General features: G+C 41.7%; 3 protein-coding genes across 5 annotated transcripts; 1 reads left to right on the top strand and 2 right to left on the bottom strand.

The window, feature by feature from the left end:
- Positions 1 to 21: 21 nt before the first annotated feature.
- LOC108898796 (CLOCK-interacting pacemaker) lies at positions 22 to 6503 on the top strand. 3 transcript variants are annotated; one of them, XM_018698845.2, is made up of 5 exons: positions 86 to 335; positions 601 to 717; positions 2873 to 3055; positions 3425 to 3624; positions 4124 to 6503. In XM_018698845.2, exons 3-5 carry the CDS (start codon positions 2881 to 2883, stop codon positions 5150 to 5152), a joined length of 1404 nt encoding a protein of 467 aa, XP_018554361.1. In that variant the 5' UTR covers positions 86 to 335; positions 601 to 717; positions 2873 to 2880; the 3' UTR covers positions 5153 to 6503. The 3 variants fall into 3 exon arrangements, with proteins under 3 accessions (XP_018554363.1, XP_018554361.1, XP_018554362.1); XM_018698847.2 differs by lacking the exon at positions 601 to 717 and having other exon boundaries at positions 22 to 112; XM_018698846.2 differs by lacking the exon at positions 601 to 717.
- Positions 6504 to 6646: 143 nt separating this feature from the next.
- Positions 6647 to 12983, bottom strand: LOC108898794 (sodium- and chloride-dependent GABA transporter 3). Its single transcript, XM_018698840.2, has 14 exons — positions 12810 to 12983; positions 12595 to 12729; positions 11664 to 11804; positions 11458 to 11545; positions 11196 to 11328; positions 10958 to 11092; positions 10784 to 10887; positions 10499 to 10623; positions 9016 to 9128; positions 8794 to 8931; positions 8488 to 8590; positions 8291 to 8391; positions 7956 to 8126; positions 6647 to 7465 (listed from the first exon to the last, which is right to left on the bottom strand). Exons 1-14 carry the CDS (start codon positions 12967 to 12969, stop codon positions 7358 to 7360), a joined length of 1755 nt encoding a protein of 584 aa, XP_018554356.1. The 5' UTR covers positions 12970 to 12983; the 3' UTR covers positions 6647 to 7357.
- Positions 12984 to 14839: 1856 nt separating this feature from the next.
- vwa7 (von Willebrand factor A domain containing 7) lies at positions 14840 to 23319 on the bottom strand. The gene is made up of 17 exons (XM_018698876.2): positions 23000 to 23319; positions 21804 to 22086; positions 21375 to 21608; positions 21096 to 21192; positions 20302 to 20436; positions 19969 to 20164; positions 19657 to 19826; positions 18790 to 18902; positions 18551 to 18667; positions 17930 to 18145; positions 17445 to 17577; positions 17125 to 17277; positions 16933 to 17025; positions 16535 to 16821; positions 16161 to 16297; positions 15705 to 15864; positions 14840 to 15612 (listed from the first exon to the last, which is right to left on the bottom strand). Exons 2-17 carry the CDS (start codon positions 22047 to 22049, stop codon positions 15070 to 15072), a joined length of 3030 nt encoding a protein of 1009 aa, XP_018554392.1. The 5' UTR covers positions 22050 to 22086; positions 23000 to 23319; the 3' UTR covers positions 14840 to 15069.
- Between the last annotated feature and the right edge of the window lie 961 nt (positions 23320 to 24280).

The raw sequence follows: 24280 nt of genomic DNA, 5'->3' as shown, positions 1-24280 counted from the left end.
TTCTGATTGGCTGTCGTAGGTCTGTGACGGACCAATGGCCGTTTCGTTCACTGACAGATCGTCTTTATTGTGTCTGGTAGGGGGCCAGCAGGCGGCTTTGGGTTCAGCTAAGGTAACGCGGACAGACACTTACTATCTCCATGTTTAATTATGTTACCAGTGGGCTGCTTCTTGTTCCTTCACACGGAATCTAATGACATAACGTGTCGATATTGATTATGCCTCCCCCCACACTCTTTAACATTTCGTCGTCACGTCCAACGGCGACGTCAAGCTAGCCAGCATTAGCCACCGGGATTTCAAAACAAAAGCGTAAACGTCGGATAAACGTCTAGGTAAGTGCTGTCTTGGGAGTGTCAAATCAAGATAATGACTCTTCGTGACGTTGAACATTATCGGCCTGGTTGGTGTTAATTACAAAAACCCCCCTAATATTGTTTTCAGCGGTGCGTTTTATATTGTAACCAACCGGATATGGTGTTTCTCATTCTAACCAGCTTGACAGACGTTGGCAAAGCTCAACCCGTTTTCACTGTAGTCTTATCACACGGCATTTGACAAAGAAAGGAAAATGAATCATTTTTACTGTAATTCCGACAGATAACAGTTGCAACATGGCCCTGCTTGTTAACGTTAGTGTCGCTCGGCGCCCTAAAACCGGATACATCGGGGAAAACGACCTTTAATTGGAAATAATTGGCTGTTGCACATTTGGAGGTAAGTTTTCCCACTGTAGATAGGAGCGATAATAAATCTGTTGACTTTGAGGAGACGTGAAATTGCCAAATCTCCATTCTTTCTAGCCAAGCTCTCACTGTTTTACAACTTTTTTCCTTTTTCATGTGGTTTTGGGTGTATTCACGACGCACTATATCGTTTAAAATTTCGACCACTTTGACAATTGTATGTCTTTTGAATGTGTTTACGGCCAGTATGAGAGGAAGTGTATGTTAGAGAGGGCCGGACTCAAAGTTGAGTGTTACGTAACATGGGGGGGAGGAAGTGGGGCAGGAGGAGGGGGGGTGTTGTTTCAGCTGAGAGGTAGATGTGCTGCATTCACGGAACCACTCCCTCTGAATATCAAAAGTACGGCTTGAGCGTGCACAAATGACCAATTTGAAAAAGTTTTAAATACTACATAGACAGATGAAATTGTATGTGAAAAGCAAGACGGGGTTTAGAGCATTGGACTTATACAATAACAGAGGGTGTTCTAGACTGTAAAGCTCCTCGAGGCAAATATTGTGATTTGGGGCTATTTAAATAACATTGCATTGACTTGACACTGAAGTTAAAGACCTGATCATAAAAGTAAAATATCAATCTCTTTGCATGTTGCTACAGTGTGGATTAATATGTGACTGGCAGCTGCAAGGCTGCAGTCAATTCTTGTGTCCTCGCAAAGACACGATAACTCATAACTGAGAGCAGAGCAGAACGTCCGGTGTTTTGCAGGGTCATCTGTAAGAGGTGGTCTGCCTGATAATTTCCCAGGCTGATTCAGCCACTCATAGTGTTCGTCTTCTTCTGTTTTTGGATTTTTACTTTGACTGTTGGTTACGATGATGGCATCCAACTCATTGAGAACACACGAACACATATGCCAAAAGAATTTCATAAAAAAGAGCAAAAATCCACTAATTATTTGACAAGTTATAGTTGAGGAGTACTTTACTTATTTGCATTACAGGGAAACTGCCTGTCACTTTCTTATTTACATCCCATTATGATTTAACAGCAAAGGATTTGTAGTACAATGGGCTCCTGTTAAAAAGCTCAGACCATGTGGAAAGATTAGTATTTAATCCAGTTCTATCAGCCTTATGTCCATTTACTAATGTTGATAGTCAAGTCAAGTCAAGTCAAATTTTATTTATATAGCGCCAATTCACAACGGAAGTTATCTCGAGACGCTGTAGTTATCTCGAGACGCTGATATACATTGTTATATTAGTTAAAACCTTGTTATATAATTATTTGTCTATTTTAAATGCCCCTCGTCACACACTTTCCCAGGTGGTTCTCAGGTATTTCTCAGATGTCATTGGTAGACTAAATGCGAGGGCTTATGCGGAGCGCCATCTTGGCTGCTACGGCTTCAAGATTGGTTGCTGTCATGCAGGTGTGTTTGAGAGACAAAATCCAAATAAATGAATGATTAACCCGATCATTAACTTTGACAAGCTACAACAATCTTGTAAAAAAACATAGATTAACTCAGTGCTCTGTGCCTGTTCGCTCAAATTTCATCATTCTATTTGGGTAAACATTGTAATAGGTTTGGTATTCTCTGTGAGGTATTAATAGAAATCATTGACACACCGTCACTGTGTGTAAGTTGCCACGGTTACATCCCCTAAAAGCAAAGATATAACTGTCAGTATGTGCCATTGTGGATGCACATGGAGAAAAACATTGAAAACACTATAAAAAGTGATATAAAGCTGTTGTGCAATAGAATGCACAAACAGATTACGAAAGAATTCCGGCAAATGTTTTTATAGACTGAGAAGAGGAGCAACATGTTACTTATTTAGGAGGTATGTAGTATTAACAGAACTGTTTTGTTTTTTGCTGCCTTTTTTTAATGAAACTAGTGCTGCTGAAAAAAGTCTGAATATGTAGTCATTGCTTCAAACATGAAGAAAATGAAGAAAAAAATGTAATGATATTTGATTTTTTTTAATGATTATAAAAGATTTTCTATACATGATGGCCATAAGAGGCTGGAACCTGCCTCAGCATTCTGTAGGTGATAGGCAAGGTACAACCCGGACAGGTCACCAGTCTATCACTGGTCTGAAATTTTGTTTTTATGCAGGTGTTTTCTGGCATTCAGAGACAGTCTAAACATAATAGATTTTCTCATTAGGGTCCAGTATGCCAAAGGAGCAGCCTTGCCTGAACGAGCACAGTCCTGATGCTGCGTCTAACAAGAATGCTAAAGATAAGAGCAACAGTACGACTCTGCAGGCAATGCGTGATACTAAGGACGCAGACAACTCCGGTGGAAGGCGCTCCCACTGCAGCTCAGAAAAAGACTCTGGCTACTCTGGTGAGTTGAAGTAAACGTGGCAGAGAATTAGCTATTTAACAAAGTTTGATTCTCTACAACTGTTTCCCAAAGACTCCCATATATCTGTACAAGTCAGTGCAGGCAGTGATAATTGTAAAAGCTGGGTGGGACAAACATTGCAGTACATAATGGGGAGCACATTCTCTTGGTTTTGAAATCAAACAATGACAAAGAGGTTACTGTGTTGACTTTCAGGTTTAAGGAGTGTGGGAATTGTAGTGCAACAAATTTAGTGGACAGAGGTTAATTGAGGTCACCTTCCTTCAGTTAACTTCAGCAATCCCTTTGAGCATGGCTTTATTCTGCATCAGTCAGTGTTTCTCAGTTCTGTCTGTTCTGTTCTTGCAGATGGCTCAGACTGGCAGCAGACAGATGTAGAGGACCAGCGTAGCAACAAAACCCGGTCCAAAGGCGGGGAGTGTGTAGAAACTTCACAGCCAAGCCAAAGCCAAGGACTTGGGCAAGGAAACCCTGGGAATCCTGCCCTGATGCCAGCAGGCCGCCAGCTCCCACCCATCTACATAATAAAGAACATGGTGCTGAAGCAGGTAAGGCAGGTGTAGGTGCAGACACTGATGTAGGAAAAGGGATACACACTATTCACAGGTGGTATATACCTAGAACCACTGCACAACAAGAGCAGAGTTGCAAAATGAAGCTGCAAAATGTCAGTGATAGGTCAGGGTGACTGACTGCCACTGTAATACTCTACTTTCAACTCATTTTGGTTGGCACATTCAGATTTCTGCTTTTATATGTGGCTGTGGTTTGTTCGCTTCTGATTTTCTTCCTGATTAAAAGAAAAAGCTTTTGTAGAAGTGTATTTTGTGACTAAAAACAAACACTCCTGTGAGTAATTTTTCATCTGCCAGAGACTGAGAGGAACAAAGGTAAATTTAGCCTTTTGGGGATTTATTTTTATTTTTTTTACTTTTGCAGTCCTTGTATTTCTTTATAATGTACATTTACTCACACCTCTCCTTCAAATATTTCCCTTTGGGTCTCTCTGTCTTGTACTTGCTTTCTTCCTCCTCCCTGTCCCACCAGCCGGACACGATCCAGAAAAGAGGTCAGCTGCTCTGGAGAAATACATGCAGGGAAACTGGCACTCCTGCTCCCCATATGATTCTTTTCCAGCAGCCTAGCTTGTTGCCGTCCCCCCTGCAGCTCCACAAGCCCCGGAAGTCCAACATCACAGGGAGGAAAATAAATGGCACATACCTACCTATTTTCAACTCCTACCCCCGCATTGCACCACACCCCAGCAAGAAGCCACCTGATAAATCTTCATCAAACGATGAATCCCAGAATCTGAGCAAGAGGGTGTGCACAGAACACAAGAGTGACAACACACCTGTGACCAGGAGTCTACCTGAGCAGCACATTTACAAGCAACCCAAATTAGCGGCCTCAGCCACTGCATGTTCCTCTGCAACCAGAGATAATCTGTCCCTGTCCAGTTCCACTACTGCATCTGCGAGTCAGGGCTCCTCATCTGTGTCCAGCGTGCACACCACCACCTCCTTCCTCTCAACCAGAGGACTTAACAGAAACGTCACCATCAGTGCTCGCCACCGCCGTTTCCTCAACACAGTACAGATCCTCAGACAGTCAGGTTTGTTGGACATTACACTGCGCACCAAAGAGCTGCTGCGCCAGAGCAACGCCACCGAGCGGGACATTGCCCAGCTTCGCCAGCACACAGAGCTACTGTGCCAGGCTGCCAGCAACCCCAGCTGCAGCCTGAATGGCATTGCAGCCTGGGAACATCTACACAGAGCCATGGCTGAGTCCAGCAGCTACCCCAACCTCAAACTCCTGCAGCATTTACAAATCCCGTCTCATTCAGATTTTGCTGGTCAACCAGAGAGTATTGCCACAGGTGACACCGTCGGCCCGCTAGCTGCTGAGAGCTCAGATGTGCCACCATCCTGCCGTCTCACCACCTCACTGGACCCAAATGAGAACTGTCCTGTATCACAGCAGCCTCAGTCAGAACAAAGCAGGGAGCTAGAGGCCAGTGAAAAAACCTCAGACAAAGCCACCTTTATGCCTCCTGACAGCTCTACTGGTTAGCACAATCTGCAGTGCCTTCAGAGGGAGAGCGAGTACTCAGGGCCAGCCAGTGGAGAACCAGCAGTTGTGTTTGGATATTATGTGTGTTTTTAATGGTTCATCCCTGGTGTTTTAAACCTAGTTTTATAGGGGTTGCACAAAATATCTCTGCAGGTCAATGGAAATCCAAGGATGAATCAGTTTTAGTACTTACTGTACATGTTGCAGTTTTATCTCCAGTTGCTGAATTCACGTCACTAGAGTTCAGCATTTGACATCTTAAAGCTGATCCCGTAATTAATGGACTTGAGTGCAGGTCAGTCCCAAGGCACCATTTTGTATCACCACTGCAGACTATAGAGAATCACACAGGAGGATAAGGTCTCTGCTTGTGAGCCACTTAAAGGATTATGTGAAAATAAAATGTTTCCCCAAGAGGAAGAGGACAGGTGGTACTTGATGCAATTATGACAATTTAAGTATGTGCTATCAGTTCATTTGGTCATTTTGCTGTCACACCAGACAAACTTTATTCAGGGAAAAGTCTATCTCCTGGTAGATTAATGCTGAAAAAATCGTTTCTTATAGCTTGTTTCACCTGAGAGAAAGAGAGAGAGAGTCATCACTTGTCAAGATCAGTGCCTGCAAACAAAATAGCTTAAAAGAAAGGCTCTCAAACAATGGCACTTTAAGGAAACCTGCAGCACTCAAGGCACAAATGGGAGCTTAATGTTGTGGTGAAAATCCTTCTGTAACATCAGAGACTGCACTACACTGGACTGCTGCAAGGACCTGTTCTTAAATGCTTTTCAACAAAGCCTTAAAAACACTTTTTCACTCGATATCTCTTGCTTTACCAAGGCACATCATCATCATCACAACTTATTATACTCGTTTATACCTACTCAGTGAAGTCTGTATTTATTTTATATACTGTAAACAGCATGTCTTGTGATGACGGAAGCATTTCAACCACAGGCTGTATGAATTCATCACAGCATCTCCAAGATAATGAGAGACACCATTTCTCCTCATTCAACAGCGCTGTTGTCCATTTTCACTCTGATAAGATTCTTTTTGTTTGCACCAAGCCACTAATTGTTGGTGTTATGTGGTCATCTGTTTGGTTCATAGATGGAGCACAGTTTGTACTGTGAGCTTGAGAGAGTTTGACTGCGTTTATGTATAAAAGTATGTTGATTTAAGTGATTTTATGCATGTGGTAAGTGTAAGATTTTCTTCTTTTTGTGCTTGTGCATATGACAGATAGCACTGCCAGCAACACACATATTTCTGAACGTTTAAGTGGTTTATACAGTGTATTTTTCATAATTTTAAGGTATTTAAATAAAGTGATATATGAACATGGGAATTTTCAGTGTGTCAAATGAAGCTTTTCAAACTATGCCCAATATTATTATTAGTTTTCCTCAGTGAATTTACATAACCTTGAATTACATTTGAGAAGTACATGTATGCATACGTACATTGTTGTCACAGAGACTGTTGAAGAAATAAGGAGTATTTTTCTGTCTTTTTATGCCAGCAACAGCTATGGCTGGAGGCATTATGTTTTCTGCTTATCTGTCCATCTGTCCCATTCTCGTGAACACAATATTTCAGAAACGCCTTGAAGGGATCCCTTTAAATTTGGCACAAATGTTCACTTGGACTCAAGAATGAACTAATTAGATTTTGGTGGTCAAAGGTCACTGCGATATCACAAAACATATTTGTGGCCATAACTTAAGAATTCACACTGATAACCTGAAGCTGGATTGCTTGGTGGAGGCATATAAACACAGGGTGGTAATTTTAGTTGTGTCTTCATTATATTTTGTGTCTAGAATGTCTTGAAAATTCAACAGCATTTTGCAATGACAAGTCATTTATTTAACTTTTTTTTAATTAGTGTTGAGTACATGCTTTTTACATTGCAGGTTTTACTCATAATATTGGATCAAAGTAGGTTCAGATGGTTATTATGATGTGACTGAGAAGATAATCACATTCTTTATGCAAAATATCAATTTAAAAATGTGGTTTAGTTGGTTCTGTGTCATTCAGAGTTGGACAATGGAAGGAGGAAGTGGCTTCCATCTCCACTACACTTGCAATGAAATCACTTGTGATTTTCTTTACAGTATCCATGATCAGCACAATACAGATAAATAAGACAAATGCTTGCCCTTCTTTGACCTTTGATTCTTTGGTTAACCTTTCATATCAGATAGTGAACTGTTGCAGATCCTCTCCTGTCATGTGCTGTAGCTCAGCTTCTGTCTTTTTTGTCGGTGAGCAGTCAGGGTCAGACTGGCACAGGTGATGGAAACGCTAAGAAATTGAGATAAATATTAACACACCAAAACTTTTCAGCGACCTGGAGCAAACGTATAAAACTAAATCAAGTTGGTTGCACAATATGGGTTTATTGCCATATTGGAGCTGTTCAATTTAACTGTTGCTTAAGATGAACAAACTTAAACATTTCAAATTTTTAAAGGCCCTACCTCCTACATCATAATAATGCTTAACAGCTTACTTTGTGATTGGGGGATCTGAGATGTGACTTGTCTGTAAAATCTTCTCTGACATTTCATAGGAAGCTTGAGTCAAACAGCTTGTGCCAGGCTTCTTTAATGTTGTTGGAGCATATGAGAGAATATGGGCATGGTGATGAAATCTGACTACAGGCATTCACTGTGCTTTGCTTTTATTGGGACACTCAAATTTTATGTGTCAGTTAAATGTTTTGCGCAAGAATTTTAATTGGAAAGAAATCATGAAGAACATGAACTGAACTTTGATTTCACAGTTGTCCCACCTGACTGAGGGTTCCAGTTCCAGTTCCCAGCTTATACAGTGCCCAACCAGGCACAAGCAGGATGGAGGACAGGGCCATTACCCAGCCCAATACGTATGCCCAGGCTGGGTACACATACCAGCGATTGAAGGTCAGAGGCTGGTACTTAACTAAAGAACAAATAAAAGAGCCCTGAGAGAAAAATACAACACACTCAGTGTTTGTTATGCAAAAATGATCTGGATATTTCAGTATAAAGAATGAATTTAACCTTTGATTAAAAGGTTACATTAAAGACAGATTCAGGTGAACATGATGATGAGGATCAATAATGTGCATGTGCAACACTGACTCACCAGTGAGACCCCTGGCGTGAGACACAGCCAGCAGATTTTAAAGAACAGGTTGGCGCGGACCCCTGTCATGTCCTTTATGATGCTGCACACACGGTCAGCCCCTTGACAGGAGACGAGTTTGAATAAATAGTATACAATGACTGGATGAGACCAGATGTTCATGAATGACTTGGTGTAATTTAAAACAGCATACCTACCAAATATCCATCCCAGTGCCACAGTTTCAAACACACAGAGAAAGAGGATGCAGGCTCCGTTGCAAGCGTAGTAGTCAAACAGCTGGAACACATACATCCCTCCCTGGAGATAACAGCAGAGATATTTATTTGATATTTTACCATAGAAGTCAACCTCAGATGTATGGAAGCCTATTTGAGCCAATTTTGTCACATTGCGACACATCAGTTTATATGTTGTGATAAGAAAAATGTCTCAACCTAAAAACATGATGATTAAATGATGAGTAATAAATAATAAATGTAGATATAAGACTAACTAATGACCTCAGTGACCATGACAATCTGACAAAAGAAGCATATGAGGCAGAAGAGGAGGAGGAAACGTTCCCGTTGGCCCGCTCTGCGCATTACAGCAGGAAACATATCTATGATGGATGTCATCATCACCTCCATGGCGACAAACTATCCAGAGAACAGACAAGATGGGGTAAGTGGATTTCCAATCAGATTTCCAAATGGAATTGAAAAAGTTAATGTGCATCTTACTTGTGTGTCCAGACCCAAGAGGATGAGCATGACAAAGAAACAGATGGACCACAGTTGAGGCAGAGGCATCATGGCTACAGCGTGAGGGTACGCGATGAATGCCAGGCCTGGACCTGGAAAACAACATCAGAATGGATGCTGGACTGGTCTCCCTCTACTAACTGCCTTCAGCCCAGGTGAACTTAACACATGTGTATCTTGAAATCAGATCAAGAAAATTACTTTTACAGAGAACTGAATGAAAATTGTAAATAATAATTATCTATGCTGATGTAAACCACAAAGCTAAAGAAACAACTTCTTTACTTTTGTGACCATCAATCTGACAGAATACCATTAATTAACTTAAGGAAATTGCAGGAACAAACACTCAGTTGAGGAATGTCTGATTGTGTTTATCATGTTGCTAGTTAGAGCATAGGCATGTGTATATAAATATGTACACATTAAAAGGTTACATTCAAGACAGATTCAGGTGAACATGATGATGAGGATCAATAATGTGCATGTGCAACACTGACTCACCAGTGAGACCCCCAGCGTGAGACACAGAACTCTTAGATGATTTGAGCACTGAATGACTAATAAAGAATAGACTGAGTGTCTACTAATGATTGAGGGAAGGCACTGTAGCTTGTGCTGATATGGAGTCTGTCTGATTGTGTTTGTAATGTAAATATTTGGGTAGGGAGGAGAGGAGAGAGGAGAGTTAGGCAACACAGAGTGAGGCACAGTTAGGGCCTGACCATGAGGACGTGAGCGAAAATAATTGTGTGTGTATGCACAGATAACAAGCAAGGGCCAAAACTTCACAGAGCAGCCTTCTCAGTGGCCCCACACCACATCAGATAACAGCAAACCCCTATCCTCTTGCCAACAGCTTTACGGAATTCAGACACCTGATCAGTCAAGAAACTACCACCACCTACAGTGCCAGCATAGTCCCAGATTACACCCAAAACATGGAAGCTGGAGTCAGGGTTGGCTGTGATGCCTGGGTGTGCTGTACCAGAACAAATGTCTACCACAGTCACATAGATCAGGAGTGCATGCAGTGTTTTAGAGGTCACAGCCAAATGTGCCCGCTTTACTCTGGCATGTGGTTGAGCAACTGTTACTGTGCTTTGTCATGTCTGTGGTTGTCCTCAAGATGGCAGCAAAGACTCTACTTGTGTTGACCAGTGGCATCGACACAAAAAAGAAGAAATACTCCGTTGGTGTTTTGAGAAAATTTACTTGGTGTTTTTTTGTTTGTTGTCATTTGCAAACCAAATGGCTGGGAACCACTGGTTTAATTTTAACAATGTGTTGTATTTTATAAGCTTGTCATAAATATTATGTAGAACTTTAATCTCTAAAGCAACTAGTGACTACACCTGTCAAATACACATAGATTAAAAACTGTAATATTTCAATCTGAAATGTAGTGAAGTAGAAGTTTAAAGTAACATAAATTAGATATATATCTGATGGCTTGCATTACCTGATTCGGCTACTTCTGCAATCGGAATGCCCTGCTCATGAGCCATGAACCCCAGCACAGAGAAGACTGCAAACCCAGCTACCACACTGGTACCACTGTTCAGTAAACACAACCACAGACAGTCTCTGCAAAACACAAAAACACAGTGCATGCTCGGTAAATGCACAGCACAGCAGAGTTGATCATGTTTGATATGCTGCTGCTGAGTTTGTGACCAGGTCAGAAACTTGTCAGAAAACCAGCAAAAATAAGATCAAGTCCAGTGGCACAGTGACAAATACATACTTATAGCAGTTATTGTTGTAGGTGTTGTAACTGCCTAGCACAGTTAAGGAACCTACACCGATGCTGTATGAGAAGAAGATCTGAGCCCCAGCCTCCATCCACACCTGTTACAACAAAGCAATAGTGAGTACATTTGTCCACTTATACCATTACGATATACCTTTAAGTGTCTACCTGAGGGTCTGTGAGATGTGAGGGCTCAGGCAGCAGATAAAACATCACTCCTTGTAGAGCACCAGGAAGAGTGAGTCCACGGATCAAAAGAATTAATAACATCACATAGGGGAAGGTAGCAGTGAAATAAACCACCTGGAGGAAAAAAGACAGATGTGAGTTTTATAAATATACTGTTTAAATATGAACTACAATTTAAGGCTCAAAGGGGGGTCAAATCTACAGGAAAGGTATTTACCTTTCCTGTAGATTTAACCCCTTTCCAGATACAAAAGTAGCAGATGATCCACATGGCAATTAGACACAACAGCACCTCCCATCTAATGCTGCCCATCTCCTCAATCCCCCCTGAAATAGCCAGCACTCGTCGTCTATAAGGAAAAAGATAAACAAGTACAACATTTTTCCATTGATTATTGCTTTCATGACATGTCAACTACACAGGTTATTTTGAACATGGAGAATAGCCCAGAGGCTTAGTTTGTTAATGATCAACATACTCCCAGAATTCTGTGGCAGCAGAGGTTGAGTTAGTCTGGTTGCTCCATTGGATGGTGTTATTTCTTGTTGAAAAGTCTACACAGTCATCTAGTAGGATAGTGAGAGAAAATATTCTGACAAAAAATAAATCATGCAAATATTATAATATCCTGTGTTACAGAAGTTGTTGAAGTTCTTAATGCGTACTCGACAGTATCCATTTTACCTGTGTTCCAGTAGTTGTTGCAGCTGGCCCAGGGGAGCTGGGAGCTGAAGGAGAACACCAGGTAGAGCAAAGCCCAGGACAGAATAATGATGTAGGTCATACAGCTGTAGAGGATGATCAGCTGCCCTCCGTAGCCAATGCCTGTGAGGCCAGACATGCATCACAAACACCTGTCTTCCTCCATGTATCCAGTAACTACATGAACTGATTATTGTTCAGGGTCACAGGAACCTGTCAGACCAAATACTAAAACCTACAATGCAACTTTACCACCATCATGTCAGTGAGAGATTCTGGCATTTCAAGCTAGTGATGGCTCATGTGGCCTTGAAGTGCTAGGCTCTTGCATAGATGAGAAGCAGGCCTCAGAGGTCTGGTAAACTCACTTCTCTCTAACGCCTCACCCCCAGATTTTTAATTTAATTTTCAAACTTGCACTCTTAAGCCTGTCTTCACAGAACTCATTCTGGAGCCACAAAAGACTTAATACAACACCTATGCAGTTGCACTCCCCTGTAACAACACCTGTAAACAGAAATTAGTAAAACCATTACAGTGCTCCTTTAAAATAAACATTTAGTAACACAACTAAAAACAATCTAGTCTAAATATTAACATCTTTTTTGTAGCTTGGAATAAGGGTCACAGAGGTAATGTAGTTGTTAGTTTGTCAATGTTTGCCCTGCTCTGACAACCATTATAATGTTCTGTTATTTAGGGGGACAATGTGTCATAATTTGTCTTTTAAGGAAAGAAAGTTTCCCACAGTGATGAAATACATTAGGTCAGTAATGAAACTACCAGCTACTCCATTATCAGTCATCATTTCGATTTTTTCCCAGTAAATCTTGATTTTTCCAGTATTTTATGGATTGTGATATAGATGAGTTTTTTTGCCTTGCTCTGCTACAATAAGTCCTGAATAGTATACCTTCTGCCAGTGGGCACAGCTTCCTCCAGCAGGTCACACTGCCCTCCTGGGTGTACTGACCAATGGTGGTCTCCAGCAGGAACAGGGGTACACCACAGGTCACCACAAACACCAGATATGGCACCAGGAATGCACCTGAATTTACAAAATACACAACAGTGCATACCTGTACTGCACTTTTTGGATAGCAAGTACTGAGCGTCATGTTCACTTACCCCCTCCATTTTTGTAGCAGAGGTAAGGGAACCTCCACACGTTGCCCAGTCCGACAACATTTCCTGCCACAGCCAAGAGAAACTCCACCTTACTGCCCCAGTGTCCTCTCTCCTCCACCTCTCCTTGCTTGTTCTGGCCTGAAAAGATTTTATTCAACATACTCAAAATCTCAGTCTGAACCCAATCTTCCTCTTAACTTCTATGCTCGGTGTCCAACTTTTATCTGCCTCTATACTCACTTGTAAATCTGTGTCATGTAATGAGCAACTGCCTGAGCAGTTAATCAGTTCTCAGTGCACTATGAATGAAATATACATTATCTCTGAAAACTGAATTGTCTCAGTCTTTGCCTGCATAATCAAGGTCTGCTTGAAGGAAGCCATATATGCTCATGACAAGATAATTAAGCACATTTTTTGCAGGGGAGAATTTTGCAGTTGAAGTGAAGCATGACTACTTTGTATCTTAAAATGTTCCTGTGGTGTACGTGATGTGTCAGTTAAAATTCAAAAAGTTGAACAATTCTTACATTTTAAATTTCCCCCTATGTTTTCAGCTTTCTTGCCTTCATCAGGACTCTACATAAGTTCTGTGTGCACATTCATATAAATCCTCTCCTATAAACAGTTTCCATTAGTGTCATGATCTGCTCCTTTTGCCCTCTGCTCCCACCTGCAGCTTCTGTTTCTCCCCAGACCTGCCTTCCTCTACCAGCCCACCAGATGTCCTCAGACTTTCCTCTTTGTTCTCACCCACCTGTCTGCCCCACCCCCCTCCACACACCTGTTCTCACTTCCCCAATCAGCCCTGCAGTCACCTGTTTTCTCCCCCAGCTCTTCCTCACTCCCAAACAACCCTGCACTATTTATTCCAGGCCTGATGTTCCTCATGTGAACACTGTTGGTCCTGTTTGCTTGCCTCACAGTGCATTGCTCCATCTGCCTGCTTGATCCTCTGCCACCTTGTTTCTCCACCCACTTGTAAGCCTGCCATTTTGTGATTAAAAGTTACTTAACTGCATCACAGCCTGTATTTTGTGACAGTTAGACATTTGACCACCTGCTGTAAATGTGACTTCGACCTCATTGTGAGGCCAGAGATGGCAAAGTCTATGGGTAACTCATATAATCAGTAGACACATCTTATTTGGCCTTTCTGCATGTGTAATTTTTTATTTTTTTTCCTCTGGGCTAACATTTTCTAACAATCTTCTCATTGTGATGTTGCACATATCATGTAGTTAAATTGTTCCTATTTTTATATATTTATATAGATATTTATGTAGATTGTTATTCAGAAGATCTGTTAATTATCACTTTGTGGAGAATGTTAGAAATGTTGACTTGAACAGCGCAGGTGACCCAGAGGTTTCCTCAGTTGGTTTTATGGAAATTGTTAACAGACATGCAAAAGATTTATAGCTAAACCTGACACAGCCCAGTGGAGTGATTCACCTTTAAAAAAAAATTCATGAAAGAAAGGGATGAAGCGAAGCTGGTGGCAGGTTTTACCATGTTTATTGGAAGATAGATTAAAATACTGTAAAGTTAGAAACCAAGTGACTAAACTAAACAAAAGGAAGAAGAAAGAATATTAATAGTATTAAACATGATGGTAAAAAAAAACCCTCAAATTTCATTGTCACCTTCCATATGATATCCTGTATGTCTATAAATATCTTCTTTATCAAAGTGTTAAGTGATAAAAAGCTAATTTCACCTTGTCCTTGAGTAAATTATGTTGTGGGTATGTGCAGTATATTATGTTTGGAGTAAGTAGCCATGGGAGACTGTATCAGTCAGACTGTGCACAAAGAGTTCAATATCTCAAATTCCACCAGTTTTCAACATTGCTTCACTCCACTTTGTATGTTTATGTAGTTCCTCGTTATTTCCTGGTTGAAAAAGTGGTGTCCAAATCAGTCACCGTGGTAGCTAATATACTCTGTTTGATATCAGATGGAAATGATATTAGAGCTATAGAAGCTACAAGTGCAAAAACAAATCAAGCTGGAGAGGTGACAGCGATATTGAGATTCTTCATTCTTTTATTTGGTGCACTTTCTTGAAGAATTACAGTAGAAAACAGTATCAGCAGTCATTAAAGACACATTTCTTTGCATTAAGTGCACTTTCTGTTTTTCAACTTCTGTCCTCAGCATGCTCTGTATCTTTGATTAACTCCTCTTCTGGAATACTGGAATCCAGTGATCAACACATAGATTAGTTTGACCTGCAAAACATTTGTAAACACACTGAACTAAAGCAGAGACCACAGCAGACTTAAGAGCAGGTAAAAGACGCCTGAGAGTGTAATCTGCCCAATTCCATTGGTTTCTGTGCTCCTGTCTGTTAGCTGCCGCTGCTGACCAGGCGTTAGATGGCAGCGCTTCATGTTTCCTGCTGTATCCCACACCAGCAGCTCTGCCTGAGCAGAGCAGCAGCTGGATGTATACCTCACCCACAGTGGCTGAGATGATTCCAAGATCCAGTCAGATACGTTCAACGGGGAGTCTCCCTTCTCTAATCTGGCTTTGTGGTGGTGATGGTGGGGGTGGCCTCCACTGGTTGTCTTGCTCCTGTGTGCCTGTTGCTGGGTGTCTCCCATGCTGTCCTCTGTAGGTGGAGGGCTTAGGAATAAGGTTAGAATGCCCTCACCCTTCCGTAGCTGGAGGGCAGCAAGGCCAGAGCGCCCCCTGTCTGACACAACCAGAGATACACTCCAGCTGGACTCATTGCAAACTGAGGGACAGGTGGGCTGCCCCCCTGCAGCAGAGCAGGATGGTGGGGATGTGTCAGGATCCTGCAGGGGAAAGAGGCAGTCATGTCAGATTGATGATCTGTGAGTGAGATTTATTCATGATCTGCACATAGACAGTCTCATTTAATGCTCACCGGGGGAACCACGGTCAAATAGGTAACTGCATAATTTGAGTCTGCTGAGTCGAGAGCGTGCACAGTGAGGGAAAGAGTGACAGTTGCTCCTGCCTGAGCCGTGGCAGGAGTGTGGATGTTCACCTGATCATAGAAAGACCCTTGCTCTGCAATATGGTACCTGAGGGACAGAAACTCTTTAAAAACACCATTTTGCCTTTATTTATATGTGTTATGTATTTCTGTGAGCATACATGTAATTATGGTGATAATTCTGATTTTAAAAAAGTGCCTTTTTACATTTTCTGAAAATATTTTTTACTTAACTACCTAAAGACAACAGTCCTCAAAAGGTGTGAAATGTTCTTTTCTATAATTGCATTTATATTACAGTGCATGGCAGCAAAGTGAGGACACTGAAGAAACTAAATGGCAAGATCAGTGCCCTGCTGTACATTCAGTGGCTGAGGAACATACCTAGGAGATCCTCTCTTATGAAGATATCCACAGTCGTCATCAATGCTCAGATTGAAGAGTCGGGCTGGGCCGTGGTTCAGGATGTTGAAACCCACCACTGTGCTGTGGCCAGGCACCAGGCGAGGCACAGACAACACCTGAGGTACAAAAGTATGAAAATGTATGAATCAGACAATCCACCAACTCAGAGTTGTGTGGAAAGTTGGTCAAGGAAAAGTCCAGTGACTGATTTAAATTTATGATACTCACTGAAGAACTTGTTTAACAGAACAGTGAAATGAACATCCATAAAGCATATTTAACAGCTGTGTAAGAGCATTATGGTAAATCACAATGCAGGGCAGCCTTGTCTACTTTAGCACTGTACTTATTACCTGTAACTGAACATGAGTGGGCTGCACCATCTCTGTGGAAACCCTCTCCAGCTTGTTTCCTCTGCTGTCTCGGCCTGTAAGTCGAACACAGAACGGAGCTCTGGGAACAGAGTCCACCCACCCCACCAGCTCGTTCACAGAGTAGGCTGATGATGAAGTGGAGGAGGAGTTCAGCTTCACCTGCTGGAGGGTCTCCCCTTGAGCTCCAAGCAGTGTCACGTGACTAAAAGATGCCTCCTCATCTGGAGCCAGGCCTGTAACAGCCAGCACCAGAAAGGCAGGGACACCTGGGAAATGAAATAAGGTACATAGCAGTTTTACTAAATGGCAGGCTCATTCCTGGGTGTGAGACCGTAAACTGTCATCGATTATATTAGATAAAAATCACAACCCCTTACCTGCTACTGGACTTCCCTCCACTCTGGCCAGACCTGGGTGTGTCTCATTGGTTACAGTGGCAAAGTAATACAGGAAATCTACACTGCTGTCACCTGGTGGTGCAGATCCAAAGACAAATCTTTTTTATTGTGTGCAGTCACAGAATATCTAACGTACCAGTAATAATCTATTAGTGAATAGTTTTTCTTTACCTATTACATTGAATGTGAGCTGTCCATCACTCTTGGTGTAGACCTTCCACTGGCCTGCCTGTATAGGAGGAAGCAGGCTGATGCGGTACAAACCCTGAAAGCGCTCCAACTCTGCTAGGGAGCCTTGCTCATTCAACAGAGACTGGCTTTGGTCTGACAAGGAGAAGATGAACAACTGTGTTTATTTTATTAGAAGACTAATGATAATGGAAGTACAAAAGTACAGTTCACAGACATTAGTCATCAAAAGAAAAAAAATGCTGCCAGACTTGACTTCCATCAGCAGCCTGTACTTGTACAGCGAATGCCTTTACAGTTACCTGAAGGACTGGTAAGGATACACTCTGTCAGAATGCCAGTGACATGTAGGGTGACATTTTTTACTGAGCTGTCAACTCTGAAGGAATGAGAGGACATCAACTCTTGGGCAACCTCCACATGGAGAAGGGTTACCTGGGGAGGAAGGAGAAAAAATGTGCTCATTTAAAAAATGCATGTTTCCACTAGTCAATATTTCTGTAATTAAAATGGATTACACAACTTGTATGTAAAGGAGTTGTTGCGGTGACATACAGGTAATTATTATCAAACCCTGCAGTTCCCGTCAGCTCTATGGAGCATTTTAGTGTTTGTCTTCACTGCTTCCAGTTAGTTAAAAGGAATATGAACCCATTGGCAATGAAAAAAAAAAAAAGTTATTTTTTCATACTTTCCTCTAATCTTTGCTCTGTAGCTACCTTCTTCACCATTAGAACTTGTTTGATTTAGTTTGACTGAGTTTGTAAAATGTTTATCTCCATTGTACCTTGTCAGCAGCTGTGTTATCCTCCACTATGGTAGAGACCTTGTGGATGTCAGAGTTGGTGGTGAATATGGTCAAACCTCCTGACAGGGAGGACAGGGAAGAGTAGAGAGAGAAACGATCAGGGGACAAAGGTTCCCTACTCCTCCTCCTCCTCCTCTTCCCTCTCCCTCTGACCTCTGTTGTGTAGTTGGGGTCTTCAGTTAGGAGAAACGTCAGCTGCGGAAAAATCAGATCAGAACTTGAGCAGTAGAGAGACCTGGAGGAAATGTGCTGAAATGTGACTTGTTTGATTGCAGTCCTCTTGCTGTCTCAGTTTCTGTCCACAATAAATGCAGTGCGTAAGATGAGCCACATAAGAGTTAATTAGAGAGAAAAATCCATCCTAAAATGTAATGTACACCATGTTTTTTTCCTCTTTTGAAGAAATATAATCAGCATCTGCAAACTTAGATAAATGAATCTGAAGTATTTTTGACATTCAAATGTGTTATTTTTATTTACATGTAGGGTTCCCAGCTGAGAATCTGAAAATGAACCTCAGTAAGAAATTGGCTCAGTTCTTCAGACCAGCTCCAGATTTGTAGGAAACATCATTACCACAGTCTTTCTGCTCAAACCTACCTTGCTTTGTTTCTCAAGAGCAAGTGCCTTCACAGCATCAAACAAATGGGCATCTTTAGGGGACGCATCAGTGAATACAAAGATCTCTGACAGTGGTGGACTGTGAGTGAGAGCCAGCTACAAACACACAGCAAAATGGGAAATTAGCTGCCACATATGCTTGTGCAAATCTTGTACCATACATGTGTTCAAACGTCTCTGATCTTGAGTGTTACAAAAGAAACTTCATCTAAAGTTACCTGAATGGCAGAGAGGCACATCTCTGGTTCATCTCCTCCTCCCAACGCCATCAGATTCTCCATGTGCTGCATAAACTGGTTTGGGTCGTCGGTCTCATACACTGGTCCTACATCTGCAGAGTAGTGTGGACCAGAAATGTTAGATGGTAAGCAAAAGCTGATGACTTTGAGCAGAAACAAGCATCAATTACAATGTTAACCATCACATTGAACTTTTGAAAGGGGCCTTATGCCCCAGGACTAATTCAACATTTTGCAAAACACACCTATTTGCTTTCTTGCCAAGAGTAAGATGAGGAGATTGATGCCACTCTCGTGTTTGTAAAGTAAATATGAATATATGAGGGTGGAATGGCCTGGCTCTGCTGACAAAATCCCCCAACACCTCAAAAGCTAACAAAATTAACATGTTCCCTCTTATTAGTTTAACTGTACAAAAAGGATAGTGTAAAAACATGTTGTGGTTTAATGGGTTATGTGTCATTTCATGACTGGGTGCAGATTTTGTTACATTTGTACACAGCTAGGCTAAATGTTTCCCAGTTTCCAGTCTTTAAGCTAAGCTAAGATAATCATCTTCTGGCTTAATACAATGGAATATGTAGGCCCACTATTCAAACTGCTCCTTTAATGGTATGATTTTATTTGTCCCATACCAATCTGTCAATCACTGTAAAATCATTATTGTTACCCAAAATTAAGTTAAAAAGTAACAGCTCATTAATAAGTGATAACATGGTAGCATATCAATAAATGGGAATTTCACAGAAGTAATTTAAAGATAATATGGATATGTTAATAGTTCAGCTCTATAGACAGATGTTCCTGGCTCTGTAGAGGAGGACTGTGACAAATCTGTACACTTACCTGGGTCATGGAAGGGTACAAGTAAAAAGGTGCCAGGCTGCCCAGGGCTGTTGGCTCGGCTCTGGATGATGGAGTGTGCCCGGAGGCGAGCAGCAGTGATCTCCTCAAACATGCTGCCTGTGGTGTCCATGACAAATACCAATGCAGGGACTTGCTTCACACTGAAGAGTCTGTCAAAGGAAGTTTGGAAAGAAAATAACACTAGATACACTGAGCAGATGAGATTGGTAATGTGGTATATTTGGGAAGCTATGGGCCTACTTTATCCATTTTTTTCTATTCAGACAATTGTAACAATATGTTGAAACTTACCGGAGGAAGGCCTTGTGACCCACAGTGTCTCTGAGGTCTCTCAGTACAGTCAGTGTGGCCTCAGTAGCCAAAGTGGCAGCTTTGACATGGAGGTAATGGTGAGGGGAGAAGAGAGGTGAGGTGCTGTCTTTGTTGATACCCCCTTTAGCTCCCATATAGCGACTACTGTCCAGAATGCCTCCATGACTACATTTACCTGAAAAGTAAAAAAACAGTAAAACCTTCTATATAGAAAATTATTTTAATTAGATTTTTCTTATTCCTTTGTTTGTTGTCTGTTTGTTTGTTTTTGCAGAACTACAGCTGTTGGTGGCTGAACCTGTACCAACATACCCTGAGGTTTTGGAGGGTAAGTGCTGAAGTAGCCAGTGGTGAGCAGCTGGGAGTCTTGTTGTGTGCTTGTCAGTCTTGGCAGGAGGTTGTTTCGACAGGTGACGCTGAAGCACTCCATACAGGTAGGTGTGTCGTCTGTGGATAGAAAAACTGAGGGTTTATTTTATTATTCTTAATGACATTACTGCAGCAGTATATCCTTTTAAAAACTGATGCTTTGCTGTCATCTTTGGGTTTTCACTCTTTGGATTGAAAGCCTTTTCTTCACTATCAAGTTCACTGTGTGAGGTTTTGGTAGTATTTTGGTAGCATGCAACAAATAATTAGTAATGGATTAAATGCCATTCACAATTTCTCAGAGTACCATCACAGTGTAGGCTTCAAATGTTGAACTCCTCAGACCTGACCTATCCACTAGTTGTGTTTTCCTGCCTCTGCCTGTCACTGGATGGGCCACTCACCCGCAGACTGGTTTTTCTTTGGCCATTATCCTCAGTATATACTGTACATTATATAGTCAGAGTTTCCACTGTATTTGCCTGCTGCTAGGTGTGGTAGTGGAACCACCCACATTGCTGCCTGTCCCCTGTCTGATCCTATCGACCTCTCATCTAGTTTGTTTAGCTTTAAGTCAGCCTGCCTTGCCTGTGTGTCTGCATTTGGGTCCACATTCAGTAACTAATTTTGCTAAGACTTCCTGTAAGATCATCATAATAGGATTCTGCCGAGAAACAATAATAAAGAATTATTTCCCAGTATTAGGATCTCATGTGGGTGTAATAACAGATGATTACCTGTTGCCACAGGGATTGCAGGCTCCTCTGGCTGCAGCAGGTGGAGGTATATGGAGTGCTGGCCCATTTCCACCCAATTACTGTGGCTGTAGAAGTCCTGGTGTAACACATGTTCGAAAGACAAAGCCATGCTTATGTTCCAGTACACACTGGAAGAGAATATTTAAAGCAAAATCCGCACTAGCCTTTTTGATCCAGGTCCCTTCATTCCATTTGAACACAAACTACTAATCGATTAAGGCAGTGGTATTTCACTGGTATTACAATGCAACCACGTACCTGCAGGGAGTGAAATAGCTGGCCCAGCCTGTGACGAGCACTTTGATACTCTTTTGCCCGTACTGAGAGCAGGGTCTGGGCCCAGAACTGCCGCAACATCCCCATGGCGCTTTCCACACGCTCTGAATCAAAGTGGTACACAGGGTCGGACCTGGTGGAGCTCAGGAAGTCCATGGCAGCATTGGACTTCACCACCTCTCCCACAGCTCTCCAGAAGCCACGGCCTAGTCTGGTCTGGGAGGGATACAAGCTGATTTTACCATCACTGGAATAAGATGTAGTTCTGTGCTTGGTATCACGTAGATAATATGAACATTTTTTAATATAGTAAAGCGTTCTTTAACACTTCAGTGATATCTGATATGATGTAATGAATTGTGTAGGTAAATCTCTTGTTTTAAACTGAATGTATGGTGAATATCTGCTCACCTGCTCCTCTGCCTGGTTTCCCTGGTGTTTTTCTGTGCCCTTCAGAGTCTCCAGGGTGACATTGAGGATGGCCTGCTCCGTGATGTACTGGTGCGTGTGCGAGTCCCAGGACAGCGTTAAGACTCGAGACCAAAAGTTGGGGAGGAAGCCCGTGCACGGCAAAGCCAAGAGGAGAAGGTAAGCGAGAATAAACCAGTACATCGGCTTCCTGCTTCCTTCCCAGATTCTTCCTCTGCCCTTTGACATTATATTCTGGAGGTAGGCTGAGTAGGTCACATCCTACCTGCATGAAATAAAAGAAAACTATGGTATAAGAATATTGACTAGTGTAATTTAATTAAACCTAATTTGACTGTTAAAGCTTTTTTATGAATGTTGTATTTGTTATTTTTGTTGCCTTGCCTTTTATAGAGGTATGTTGAAAATATTGTTAGTTCAAAACTTCAAACATGTCTTCAAAAATAATTTAGCTCACCAAAGGAGATGAACTGACCTGACCACTATTGTTCAGGAAGGTTTTGTGCTGATTTGATCAGTCTGTGCCAGTCGTCCATAGGTCCTTTTCTGTCATCACCCACTCCTTAACACCCCCCCCCCCCCCCCCCAAAAAAAAAAAAAAATCTCCTCACATTTTTCTCAGCCTTGTCTGTACAGAGGCTCCTATTGTTCTTTGTCCGATTCATTCAGATACAATACTTTTGGTTTTGTTCTCATAGTCTGGGGAGACACTGAAACAAAGCATGAGGCCTGTTAAAAAAAAAAAAAAAAAAAAAAAAAAAAATGCTCCCTCCACTCCACTTCCATTCAGCAAATCACATTTAACTGATTTAACTTGAATTTAGAGCTCAGAGACTCCCACTGACTGATTATTAAAGACTTTGCTTTTTGATATTTTAACCTGTCTAACTTTTGTAGTGTGGTTCACTTTAAGCTACTTCTCATCATCTTTAGCTTAGTTTGTCCATCAACAGACTGACGCATGTGAGCACAGTATATTAACTAGAGCTTAGCTTTACACCAAATTTCCTCCTTCATCACTGTGCATTGATATCAACTAATGCATAATTTTTTTAAGTGCACAAATTTAAGCATACTGTATTGTTTAATCCTGGTTTGTATATTACCCAGCAACTACAAACATTTTAAAGTTGTACTTGTAATCTAAGAATTTCTATACAAAATAAAAATGTTCTCACCTCAGTTCATCCTGTTAGACTCTGTCTCTTTAGACTTTGTTCAGACAAGCATTTAGGAGACGCGTCACATTCACAGTGCACAGGAACGCCACACATGTACGTTCATATAACAACGCAGAACACCACAACCTGTTAAAAGAGGAAACTGTCTGGTATCACTGCTTTCTTGTCTGTGTAACAAAACTATTGAGTCTTCACATTTGCCTGTCCTTGGGCTCTTGTCTCTGGCTTGCTCCTCAGTAACAAAAATATACAACCAAGATATGAATGGAAGAAGCACTTTGTTGAGCATGGATGAGAGTCTGGTTGACACTGCGCAGTTTTGGGTGTGTTTCTTAGTAATGGGGGCACACCATGAGGCAGAAGACATAGCTCCCCTACAGCCTTGTGCCCCTCCTCACCCCACATTATTGCACGGTGCATTGATTTACCACAATAGGGGCGCATATATTACCAGGCAGAGTCTTCAACTTAGGCCTACCCCAACCCCCCTGCCCTCTCTCTCCATCACTCTCACTTTTCTCTAACGACACCAAAAAAACACGGCTTTTCACAAGTGCAAACACTACAACCCCTTCCTCTTTCCATAGTTACCCACATTTTTCCAATGGAAATGCAAAGAGGGACATCAGTTGCTAACCAACTCTAGGGACAGTGTTGAATCTCTGAGACTGAATGTGGTAAAAGGAGATGATCTGAATTACTGGGGTCATTTTCAGCTTTGGTTTTCTGTTGTTTCAGGGGTGTGACTCTTTTTCAGCTCCCTTTTAAGAGATAAACTAGAGATATAGACAAAGATATTAGATCCTGTTTCAGTTGAGGGGTGAATGAAAAAAAGAGACCAGAAGGAAGTTTTGTTACATTGTCTCACTGCAACTCCTTGGCAAACTATCAAAGGTGTATTTCAGAGAGTGAAAGTAGATCAGTGAGAGGCTGATTGCACACCTATAGAATGAGGAGAGAAAATGATCACATTGTGCAATGCTTGTAACATGCAGGTAGTGGGAAACAATTTTGCTATACCTCAGAATTTACTGGAAGACAGCTGCAGGTGAGGTTTGTGCATGCTTCCTGTTCACCTGCGGTAAAGTAACCAAATATTTTTCTGTCCTGACAATGTGTGAGACTGGTTTTGCTTCAACCATGACCTACTTTCAATCACATCACCCACACACAGTTCATTATGTATTGCACTAGGCTGCTCTACCATATCCTCAGCCAGAAATCAGTGTGTGTTCTTCATAATAAGAAATAATAAGAGCAGCTACACATATTTGCAGA

The sequence above is a fragment of the Lates calcarifer genome, linkage group LG21, assembly GCF_001640805.2.
Source record: "Lates calcarifer isolate ASB-BC8 linkage group LG21, TLL_Latcal_v3, whole genome shotgun sequence".
In the NCBI taxonomy this organism is placed as follows: Eukaryota; Metazoa; Chordata; class Actinopteri; family Centropomidae; genus Lates; species Lates calcarifer.
This window is presented reverse-complemented; position numbering and strand designations above follow the sequence as displayed.